The following is a 12,835-nucleotide window of genomic DNA, read 5'->3' on the forward strand; positions in this document are numbered from 1 at the left end:
GTACATACGACTATAAACGTTCATCAAGTGTTTGTGACAATATTTACATTAAATGTAAATCTTGGTTAAGAAAATATACTTGTACATGTTCATTATAGTGTGTCAAGTGACTCAAATATGTATTCAAATCAATTTCATGATGTGCTGATTAATTAAACATATTTATATCAAAACTGTGAAATGCACCCTAATGACAACATAAATGCATTACATTATTGGGAAGCAATAACAGATTCAGACAGATAACAGATTCAAAAACACATGCTTTTTACATGGGTAAGAGGGCCTTAAATACATTTATTTTTCTTCCTTTAAAAAAAAAAATATTGTACTGTATTGACATACAGTAGCCTACATGGCCATGGGTTGGTACCCACTGACGCTCTGCTATATCTCCGGCTATAGACACATCTCTCATGGATATTTACGAGTCTATCAATATTTTATTGTGGTTTTGGCCTTTTATCTTTAAACAGTATGGTAACAGAATCAATTTAGGTCAAATACAATAAATACAATGGGTAAATCTGGCAAGATTATTCCTTATTGAGCCATCTTCATGTCAGTCTTATCCGCATTGCTTATCTACGCAAGACATGAACTCTCAAACATCAAGTTTTGACCCTTTAAAAGCTTATGTTAATTACTTTTCTAGTCTGAAAGCTTTCTTTGTGTTAGTCCTCTGCACTGATTGATATGGTCTAGTGGACTTAAGTACCATGACTTCATTCTTCATCTACTATAGAAAATACCTATTTTCAGACTGAAATGACATTAGCTGCAACATTAAAACAAATTGCAAACGTAATCTTATACACTAGAAAACTATTAACCCCTTAAAATGAACTTCCATGTTTTCATGAGCACCACAGTGAGGCTATCATACATTGTGTTATGAATATTTAATCAGAGAATTAGATAAAACAAAAGAGATTTGATCTCTTAAGACTTCCCAATCATGTGCTTTAAATAATACCTCAGAGCCTCTAGGTATACAATGATACATCTGCTGTTACATATGTTTGTTATTCTGTGTTTTTCTTCCCCGTCTTTTTATCACTTTACATTTAGTATGCGTAAATAAAGCATAAATTTGCCTTACAGGCACAACGTGATGGAAATGAGGCCTTTAATGTGCCTCTAGACTCAGGATTTTGTTGTGCATCTCTGTGTGTGAGTTAATAGTGATATCAGACCAAGTTCCCAATTGCACAATTTTGCCCAAAAGGCAAAATAATGACTATTCATTATTTATTTATTTTATTTCCTTGTAAGACATTCATCAGTAGGGGAAAGCTAACTGAACAGGAGTTGGTAAAGCATTGATAGAGTGCAATCATAAATCAGAGCAAGAGAATATGTGTGTAAAATGTACGTACAATTATTAGCACTGTTTATTTGTTATTTGGTCTCATAGGTTGTTATAAAATCATTTAAACACAGAAATGTTCCATACTTATCTTTAACATGGCGTAACGGTTAGGTTTCTGGCTTAGGTTTCCATTCCCACTTCCGTTTGCTGTCCTCTCTACATTTGCACAGCTAATAAAATGATGAAAAGACTAAGAAAGAGATATTGACATGCAATGTCTGAAAACAAATCCACAATTATGTTAGTTTTTAAATATATTTAAATTTAATACATTACTAGAAGAAGAGCCAAACATGTCATGCCTAATAATGTAAGCTCTATAAAATGTAAGCTATATTCATCTGATACAACACTCATTGATTTCATTACCAGTAAAACGTCAAACCGATCAAACATCAAAATCTTGTGAGGCAGCCAAGGCAGTATGAATAAAATATTTTAGGAAAGATATTAATCTGGATTCAGCATGGAAGCCAAATCACTATGGGGATTGATGAAAACTGCTGAATACTATGTTTAGAATGTTTCTGTCGATCTTCTTTAATATCGAGGCTGCTGACCTGCTCAGCATAAATAATTCAGAGGTGTTTAATGAAATATCTATCTGTTTTAGTATTATTTGTTCAAACAAAAAGCGAGATGAAGAGGCGTATGACATATACTGAAATTACAGAGGTCATGGTGATTTTGTAATGATTAACTGAATCAGTAAAATAATGTTAGTGGAGAGCACACTGGTATTTGTATAAATATTTGTAGTAACCTAAATGGCTCTATGAATAAAGTTTAGAAATTAACATTGATTTGATGTGTTTTACATTAAATTTAACATTAAATACAATATCTTACTAAATCTAACATGTAGAATCTCTAGTTACAAACATAGATGTTTTTTTAAGCTATGTTTACTATAGACACCCATTTAGAATAAATTCATATTTGTGTGAAACATCTGTTTCTGATCTTTTAAAAAAACTGAGAGAAATGTTTGGTTTCCTACATATTCCTGCAGGCGTAAAGGGCTTAGAGCCCTGTTAGTGATCTGTGTTACCATTTCTTCAATAGTCTAACAAGCTGACAGCATGCTGCCTTGCAAAGGGTCATGGGTTTTTATCTACAACACTCTTATGCGCATATTGATAGTTCATATCAAACCTTCTCATGAAATCACAGTGGAGAATCAACTTTGGATCAATGTTTTTTTTTAAACTGATATTTTTAAAATGCTAATTTTGCTGAAGATTTTTTGTAAATCCTTTGTAGTTTCCATGTCTGCACATGTTTGTTTCTGCGACGTAAAAAAAAAAGAAAGGTAATTGCACCTTAATTTTTTGCGAGTTTGCGATTGCGAGTTTATATCTCACAATTCTGACATAATTTCTTGCAATTCTGACTTTAATTCGGAATTGTAAGATATAAACTTGCAATTGGGAGAAAAAAGCCCTTAAAGGGACATGGTGATGGAAAAAAAAACGTTTCAATGCGATTTGTGTTCGCCCGAGAAACGTTGCATCCGCTCGCAAAGAAGTGAAAAGGTTTGCAAGCGAATGCAAAGTTTCCTGGGGGGAACGCAAGGCAGAAGCATGGACATATAATTTTTTCTCCCATCTCATATAAAAAAATAAATAAAAAAAAACGAATGAGAAAAATAAGACCACCCCTTTCTTTTGATGAAATGCTGTCTATAAGAGGATTTTTAGCCCTGACCCTTTAATAAGGAAACAGCAGAGTCTTGAGTCAGCAGCTGTTACGTTGAATGATATCTCAATTTCCTCTCAATTGCCTTGGAAAATAATGACACCATCTTGTCCTAGGATGAGTAGAGCTTCATTTCAGGGAGAGATTTATAGTATGTTCATAAAGCATTGACAGGTCAAGAGACATTGTCCAGGTAGAGCAATAGAAATGTATTGGAGGGGTGGGGGCATGAAAGTGTTTTGCATGAAATGTTTGCACAGCAATGCTAGTTTGTTTAAAGTATATATATATAAAAAACACTGAAGCTTAAACAGATGGAGCAAATAACTATTGAACACTATTTCTAACAAACATTGTTTTAAAATTGGCTTTTCAAAAGCCAGTTTGGTTTGAAGCTTGATTTTGTGGGGGCTTTATTGATTAATCAGTAAATTAAGTTTTTATGTGTTTAAAAGAAAGCATCACACAACAGCCTTGGAAATATCTAAACTTCACAAGGGCTTATTTAGAATTTTGAATAAAGGGCAGCAGGGAAAAAAGGGAACATTGAGAAAAAAAATTCTTTTCAAAGGGTAGATTGAGACTGCAGCAAACTGTTATTCCAATTGGGTGCAAAGCTCAATAGCCTTTATAATTAGTTTCATAATTCACATTTACATTAAATATCTAAACAAAACACCATCTGTCTTACAGTTCATCTAATATACAGGCGTCACTATAACATACAATGTAAATATTTGTGTAGTATGTTTAAAACACACTATATGTGTAAAAGTGCCACATACTAACCCTGACGTCCTCATTTCTGCAGAATGTATTTTGTCTTTCGAAATGCAGCTATTAGCATAATTATTGATAATTCAGGACTTGTTGTCATTTTAAGTCAATACATTACAGCCAGGCAATAAATTATCCTAACACTGCTGAGTGTTCCACATTCAATCAAATTAAATTCAGCTTTTCAACATGTCTATTAGCCTCAGCATAATTTGTAGATGTTCATAATTTGCATTCGCTGAGAATAGGATATTATAAAAAAAAGTTATACTTAGCAAATATGATGGGGGAAAGATTATTTAACAACATAACGAATTCATGCATAGTGTGCATTTTAACAAGCCCATTTAAATGTACTTCTTTAAATAATGTACAGAGTGCAGGAGAGCCCCTCTGTCAGAGGACTCCCAATGGCATAAGACGTTCCTGGGTGCTGATCCTCAGTGGAATTCTAACATTTTCTGCACAGCTTTTATAACCCTTGAGGTAAGCACTATTTAACTTGCAGTTGGTTAGCAGTTGTGATGAGACACTGCACACTGAAGGGGCAATATAGTCTGAAGATAAAGAAGGAGAAGAAAAAAGAAGAGCAATACTTATGATAATAAGAAGAGGCATGACCTGGAGGTTCTATATCACTTTGAAAAAAACATGTTTTCATCTTCACACCTGTTCGGCTTCTGAAGGGCTGTGCGTGGTTACGTTTACAAATATCCTCAGTGACTTTATCTTTGTTTTAAAGTGCAGCTCTTGAAAGATAGAAGAGAACAACCCTGAAAACTAAAAATTACAAACACGACTGTGGGGATATTGTGTTTTTATGAATAGCTAATTTTATCTCTACAAAAGGGCAATAAATAAAACAATGAATCAAAGTAAAATGTCTTTAATGCACTCCACCATGTTTTAACTACCACATGGCGAGTGTTATAGCACTGAATACTAAGACATAATGATACACTAGGTAATTGTTCCTCCGCCGTTTCTGCAAGAGGTATGTTTATATGGAATACAATCTAATTAAAGGCTTTGAAGATCTCTGACCTGTATTGCTACTCATAATATTTTTGTTGTTGTCTCATTAATAATGCATTCACAGAAGTTGTTCACAGAATGTGGATTATTAAAAACCAATTCCTGGCAGTTAACCTTGATCTTTAAATGCAATGCATTATCATATGACACTGTGTTGGCACTAAATAGGTGCGGGAATATTAATCACCATTAACAATAAAAACGGCTTATCTCTGCATTACCCCCTTATTCAAATGTATAAAGCCGTACAGTCTTATGAAAAATACATATTTTCTCACTCCAGCATACAGGCCTTAACTTTAGGAAAGGAACCAGCCACACCTTTGATCTATTCAGTCAGGATTGAAAGTATGCTGAAAGGACTTTTTGACAAGTGGAATTCATATACTGTAGGTAGGCATTTTGAGGCAATACGTTATTTTGATTGCTACAGCAGCAGGAATTTTATGTGTTCATAGTCACAAAGGGCCACAACTGTTCTATTGGCCTACATGACTTTCCTTGTTAAAGAGGTTTGGATGGTTTATAACAACAAATGTGGATAGGGTCATTACATCATTGCAACAAAATTAGAAGAACCCATTCACTCTTTCTGCCCCTTATGATATTTCTGTTATTATTTTAGGTGGCTAACTTATAGTTAGGGGAAGTAAAGGGAACTCAGACAGCAACATAGTGCCGGCCCAAGCCCGGTGGAATCCGTGTGTACCAGATGTGGGCCGGATCTGGGCCGACACTATGTTGCTGTCTGGGAAGCTGGTCATTATAGCAAAAAATAACTCTGTCAGGTATCACTTTCAAGGGGACATTTTGCAATAATTATCCCGCTTATGTCAAGGCTACTTAAAAAATAGATAGCCTGAAATATCAGCTATAGAAATTTCTATTTAATTCATTACATTTGGTAAAATTATTTTCATATCTCAGATTTAGGGGTGTAATGGTATCATTGACTTCAGGATGATGGAACCTGAAGTGCTAATTCATTTCCGGGTTGTGGTCTACAAAAATACATCAACCCTGCTCCACTGCAACCATGTCTGCCCACTTTCCAGCGGTGTTGGTTCCTGAAGTATTTTTTCCATTCATTTCTACCATAGGCATTTCAAAATAAGCCATGAACCGAGCCAACCTGAAACAAAGTGAATCACAACACAAATTTTGATTTGAAGAAAAAAAGTTTTTAATAATATAAAATACAAAGGCACAAGACTGTGTAATTAATGGCTTTAGTGAGGGATAAAACTACAATCCCATGAAGCATTGTGAAGAGCATAATCAAATTAATAAAAACAATGGAGAAATATAAAACTATACGCATTTAAACATGTTGATTATATATACAGTATTTATTTTATATCGATTTAATTGCAAGATATGCATATATTGAAATATTAAAACATTTTGAGAGTGTAGGGAGACCATAACTTCCCTATCAACACCAACTTCTTATTCAACACGTCATTTGCAGTGCTTCATGGGAGTGGGGTGGGGCTAAAGAGCTCTTTTGAGTTTTTGCTTGTTATGACTTTCTGATTGATAGAATTTTCTGTTCAGTTGTTTATGTTTAATTTTCTCTACATTTTTTTGTATTTTTTTCACCACGAATTCGGCTGTTAAACTCGATTATTTTAAAACTAAGTTGAAATAATGTGCTGGCGGCTTCAACAGAAGCAGATAATATCAATTAACAACTTCGTAGCCCACAGTAAGGCTGTCTTTAAAGGTTTATAAGTTATTGTTAAAAATCAATTTCATTATGGAGAAAATGAATGGAGTTTTTACTTCTGGAACCCGACTGTCTGTTGCACTTTATACGCTCCTTCTGTTTTACTCCGTATGCGAAACGAGACTTTATACAACCGTAGTATACAACCGTAAGATGTTGTGCGCTATGGTCGGAAAACCTGTCTCAAGCACATTAAACAACAAGTATGGCAAATTGTGTAGGTTTATGAACTTGAAGTGCTTAATCTAAACTTATGTACTTTTACAGCAGTAGCTCAGCTCTGTGTCATCTGTGTTCGCAAAAGCTTGTAAGGTGGAAAATCCCTTACAATTGTATTTTTTAAGTCAATATTTTATACTCATACTCAATCTGTTTTACTCATACTCAATCTGTTTATTAATACCCATTCTGACAAATCATTTGGACAAAAGTCTTTCTGAATGCTGATGGATGGATATTTATTAAGGTCATGTTCTTTGAATGCTGGAATTGAGCAATTGAGCTAAAAGAAAATAGTTCCTACGGCACAAATCCTGGGGCTTACATGAAAACAGATCCATCTTAAAAATGAGGTTGAGCCCCTATGCACTCACTACACCAGACTTAAAGGACATTGGGTGAAAATGCTGGAGGAATGAAACCCCAGTTAAGCTGTCTTGGTGATAAAGATGATTTCTACGCACAGCTTTGAGCGAGCACAGATAGCTGTAATCCTCTTTTAGAATTGAGGTTCATTCATCTTTCTTAGTTTATTGTTATGGAATTGTCTGTTAGACACACACAGCATATTATTAGTATTCTATGAACTGAAGAATTATAGATATGCCAAGTGCTTTAAAAGACAGGCAGAAAATAAAACACCTTGCAAACATTGGCCTGGTATTTTTTTAACACTGTAGGCTCAAGACTTTTTGAACATATGCCTACTCAGTATTTATTTTGTCTCAGCATCCGGCGGTACTGTTTGTACTTGTAGTATTTTTAACCTTAAATGCATAAATGTTTCGCCAATCATTATAATATATTTGGGTCTTTAGATACCCGGATCTATATCTAACATGGATGGATCTCTACCTGTTGTGATAATATAAAACTCTCCTGATATTAAAGTAACAATTACAGTAGATTAAATGAAATACATTTTGTTACCTTTTGGAGCTTGGAAGGGTTTGAGCAGATGTTTTATACCATCATCACTGTCCTCATCAGAACTCATTTCCCAGTTAATTTAGCATCAGGCTCATATTCACCATCTCAAACATATTCTCAAAACTATTATTTTCACTGACAGCTTCTTTATCAGATTCACCATCAAGTGACAGTGACACTAATATTTGCTGTGTTCAGTACTTGTTCTGCAGAAAATCACTGAGCCATTTCAAGTTTTGCTGATGATATTTCCTATCCTTTTGTTTTCTGCCTGCGGTAAATATGAGTGAAACAGCACTTAATCATTGTGTATCAGATATTGCCACATTGTGGAATAAAGGTTAATTGCACTTATTCAGTCATCAAAGATTCAATTAATGTCCTTACACTGTTACACACCTGGGGTCGTTCGAGACCCTATACAATTTTTACAAAAAAATAATGAGACAACAGGCGTTCTTTTATAATTTTCTTTTTCTTGTTATACTGATTCTAATGAATAGATTGAGGAATACTAAGAAGGTTGATGTCTAACTTTAAAAAAGGAATGAGGAAGAGGGTAGTGAGTGACATCCCAGGTCACTAAAGACCCGAGGTATGAATCTAAGGGTTGAACATGGAGAGAAGATTCAGAAGCTGAACTACATTGTTTACATTAACAATGAAACATCTTGTTCAATGACATTTTGGAAAAGAGAGGCAAATTGCAATATGGATGAAAACCCCACAGACACACAGAACTTGTTCAGTTATTCTTTTTTAAGCAGGGAAGCACTGTTGTGCAGCTTCAACATAATGTTTGCACTGTGCAACCACTGAATAACAAAGCATGCTTCAGAAACCAGGAAAGAGACACTGACACGCTGTTCTATGAGGAATGAGATCCTGCCACTTAAAATCGCTTAGAGCTGCTTCAGTATGTTTGCAACCACTAGCAGCTATTTCTTTAAAGGTCAACCGAATACATGCGCAGAACACACGTGGGCAGAGATTCTGACACATATTTCATTATAAGATCCTTGAAATATCCTTAAAAACTACCTCCTAGCAAAATTCTCATTTGATTGACAACGACTCTGAGCTACATCGCTAAAACTGTGAAAGCATGATTATACGTTTTTTTGTGCAATTTTTGTTGAGAGTATTGATCCAAACACTTATCAGATATTCAGAGCAAGTACACTTTAACAAATAGCAGTTATTAAAGAATAAAATATTCAAAGCAGATTATACTACTGATGATAAGGATCTGTTTTTGAGAGAAGGGGATGATGTAAAATCTGGTTAAGCACTTTGTGGTGCTCCACTGTGTGTTAAGCTCTTGAAATAACGTTTGAAGAGCCTGTTGGCAGGCACTTGTCAAGAAACGCTCAGGTAACTGTAACAACCTCCCACTTGTTATTGATCTGGTTGAATGGAGTGATACAGTTCAAGTTCAATAACTGCTCAGATGCTGTACTGATATGGAGATGGGTTGTGTAATACACCACAATAGATTCCTATAAATGCCCTCTGAATACATAGTATGCAATATATCATATAGCAGTTAAACTACTGAGCTGTTCATTCTTCCTGTTTATAGTGCATAATGATTAAAATTTTACAGCAAGTAGTACTCGAAGACCAGTGTATTATTAACACCAAAAAAAAAAACATTAAAAGATAAACATCTTCTTATCAAGCAACGATAAAAACAAGCAATGATAAAACTTTTCAAAAGCAATACCAATGTAAGATTAATACATGTAATATGTATGAAACTCCGATATTATTTAGGGGTTGCAAAAATGTTGTTTTGTTTGCTATACATACTTTTTCAGATGCATTGTGGCTCTTAAAGGCCCTTTATATAAAAAGCCAATTTCACAAGCCGAAAGAAAAAAATTCACTAAATTTACAACCTTTCAGAAAGTGATACAGCAATTTGGTTCTCCGATATTGGACATAAAAGTCCTCTCATTCCTTTGAGCTAAAGTAATGCATCTAGGTTTTTACAGCCCCTCTTATGTTTGCTTATTTCTTATTCAGTACACCCAGCCCCGTGCCAAAATGTAGTTATAATGTCATGGAGATAAATTACCCATCTATTTAGCATAAAAAACAACCCTATAATGACCAGAAGGAGTCTGGGAATGGTAGCCTTTGCTGTCTACACAATATAAACATGCTATTATTAAAGTTTTAATGTCGTGCAGCTGCAAACGTGTCCCTTTTAATTCATAAAAACATGCTGGCATAATGCAAAGAATGTGATGTACATTTAATGCCTTCTTTAACGCTTGATTGTCTTCTGCAACATCAGCAGCTACTGGCTTTAAAACCAATATCTGAAGCACCACACATATTTCATCTGAACACTTAAACTGTTTCTCCCATGGTCTGTTCAACTAAGGTACCATTATCTCAAAACATAATAAAAGGGAAGCATGTAAACGTACAATATTTAAGCAAACCCACTTTTTGGATGTTCTACAATAGCCTAAAGTATATGTGAAATAACAGGCTATTTGATATGATCCGTCAGCCAGACAGCATGAGTTTGGCTTTGCATGTTGCATTAGATCAGAGCAACCCCAGGACCATTTTTAATGTTTAGAAGTCAACCCCCCTCCGCTTGTAAATATCAGTGTGATCACCTACCCCTGACAGCTGACTCGAGAGATAAAGATAATGTATTCCGTATGAGAGTCACCTTGCTCATCAAGCCAACTCATGTCAAGCCAGCTCCATCTTTTTAAATGGGCCAACTGACTACTTATCACAGGTATTCTGCTATAAAGTGTGAATAGAAGTGTGTATCTGGAATTAATGTGATTTATACAGCAGTATGTTTAAAAACGAACTCATACGATGGAGCATGTCTCCCTTTAAAGTCGAGGACACAAGGGTGAAATTCTGCTTCATGCTTTACGCCTCTACTAAGGACCGTGTCACAGTTCACAAAACAAACTGATCCAGTGAGCGCAGCTTTCACTTGGATTTACTTTGTAATTAAAACTTTTACGAGATCATAACGTTTTATCAGGTGCTTAATATTCATTCCAAACTTTATGGTTTTGCAACTCTTGTTAAAGATGAAATGGACAACAACACGTGCAGTTATTAAAAAATATCATAATGAATACTTTGTTTTTGTTATGCAAATCTCAGTTGACTGCGGTTAATATAACCAGTCATACAAAGCAATCCATAATTGCAGAGTTTTTAAAATGTTTTTCAAAAAGTTTTTTTTATGGCATATAATTACAGAAAAGTAATCAAAATGCATACTGTGCGTCCCTACGGCAGCTAGACTTTTTTGAACAGTGTTGTGGACTGGTTAAATGTCAGCCATGGATTTGTTCCGTGAAGGACAGCAAAATAAAGGCTTTAGATTGTTTGCTGTGAGTCAGAGGGATTATTCAGATGCAGCACAATGGCTTGTAATCTACCGGTCTGCAGGGAGAGCAGCTCAGAATTTACATTATCAAGGCTCTATGAAGAGACCAGATCCCCGCAAAGTCCCGTGCATCCAAAATAATAAATAAAAACAGTAAAGTTTGTGCAAATGGTAATCTGCCCCTTTGGAAAACTCTGGCTTTCAATCCACTTATTTACGGAGTTTAGCTCTAATGGTTTCAATTTTAGCTCTGACAAGTGTGAAGGAAGATATACAATGAATCACTAATGTCCAATTGGAAGAAAAAAGAGTATTGTTATGACTTCCGCACAGTGTATAATTCACGCATACAAAAACTGCATCAACCAACATGATGACAGTCATTGGTGGAGCTTGTTTTTGTGGGTGCAAACTCCAAAAAATGGATAAAGCCATCAAATAGTCTAATATTATGAAGGCAAAATTGGCCATTGCTATCATTCTTTGAAAAAGCTATAGCAGCATGTGTGCTGCAGAGAAATTTGATGGAAAATGGCACAAAATTGTTCATGACATACTTATTAAGTTTGCTCAAGCTAAATGCTTTTCCAAGTAATATTACAAATTTATATTAAAAAACCTTGACTGTTTAGTATGTCATGGATTCACTAACTGAAGCTCTGCCATAAGAGTCAAATATCCCCTAAACCTGCATGTCCAAATAATACTTTGCCATACACACATTTCAGGAATATGTCCACACAAATTATATATGTCAAAGGAACAGTTGCCTCCAAAACGGAAATTCTATCATTGTTTAATCACCCTCATGTCATTCCAAACCGGTAAGATTTTTTACTTTTCTGTGGAACACAAGAAAGAAAAGTTTAAGGGGTCAAAAACAAACATTAATTTTGTATGGACCAAAGAAAGGAAGTCATACAGGTTTGTAACAATATTATGGAAGTAGATGATGACAGAAATTTCATTTTTCTCTTTGATCTAAACAGCTAATAAACAGCTAACAGGTCAAAAACAAACATTAATTTTGTATGGACCAAAAAAAGGAAGTCATACAGGTTTGTAACAATATTATGGAAGTAGATGATGACAGAAATTTCATTTTTCTCTTTGATCTAAACAGCTAATAAACAGCTATTAGAGTTGTAAGAGTGTTCTACAAACACTGACATGCACATGTCCGTAACTCATGCTTGACCACAATCCAAACACATTTTCTCCAATATGACCTGTCAGTCGGTGTAACTCTGTGGAACCTCAGAACTGACAGATCAATTGAGGGGGAAATAAAAGATGAAGTCACTGGTGGACACAGCAGCTTGTGCGGGTGTTAGTTAAGTTTTTCCTGTCACCCGCTTAGATCAAATAGCCATATCAAACTGACAGAAGCGCACATCGCTCGGTCTCAGCTCAACTCCGATCTTCCTCTTTCCCACAGGTTGGCTTTGAACAGTATCTCTAGGATGAGCTCCAACTGCTCAGATGAGTTTTTCCAGGCCACAAACCATGCGGAACAGACCTTTCGAAAGATGGAGACCTATCTTCAGCACAAGCAGCTGTGTGATGTACTTTTGATAGCTGGAGATCACAAGATCCCTGCACACAGGTGAGTCTCCACCGAATCAAGGCATTTCAAATGTCCTACTTTCATTGCAAAAATAGACAGATGAATCGGACATAAGGGAGCGCTACTTAA

The 12,835-nt window shown here is 35.2% G+C and overlaps 1 protein-coding gene across 3 annotated transcripts in view; it reads left to right on the forward strand.

Moving 5' to 3' along the window:
- klhl4 (kelch-like family member 4) overlaps positions 1–12,835 on the forward strand; it is a 47,553-nt gene that overhangs the window by 5,909 nt on the left and 28,809 nt on the right. For 2 of the 3 annotated variants that reach the window (XM_077236007.1, XM_077236006.1), the window contains exon 2: positions 12,578–12,745. In XM_077236007.1, coding sequence (XP_077092122.1) covers positions 12,603–12,745 — 143 coding nt within the window. In that variant the 5' untranslated portion in view covers positions 12,578–12,602. Of the gene's footprint in view, positions 1–4,223; positions 4,334–12,577; positions 12,746–12,835 lie in introns of all 3 variants that reach the window. The other variant, XM_077236008.1, reaches the window with a different exon arrangement.

Source organism: Siphateles boraxobius, unplaced genomic scaffold (assembly GCF_051911475.1).
Source record: "Siphateles boraxobius isolate OS27281-9 unplaced genomic scaffold, OSU_SipBor_1 2, whole genome shotgun sequence".
Taxonomy (NCBI): domain Eukaryota; kingdom Metazoa; phylum Chordata; class Actinopteri; order Cypriniformes; family Leuciscidae; genus Siphateles; species Siphateles boraxobius.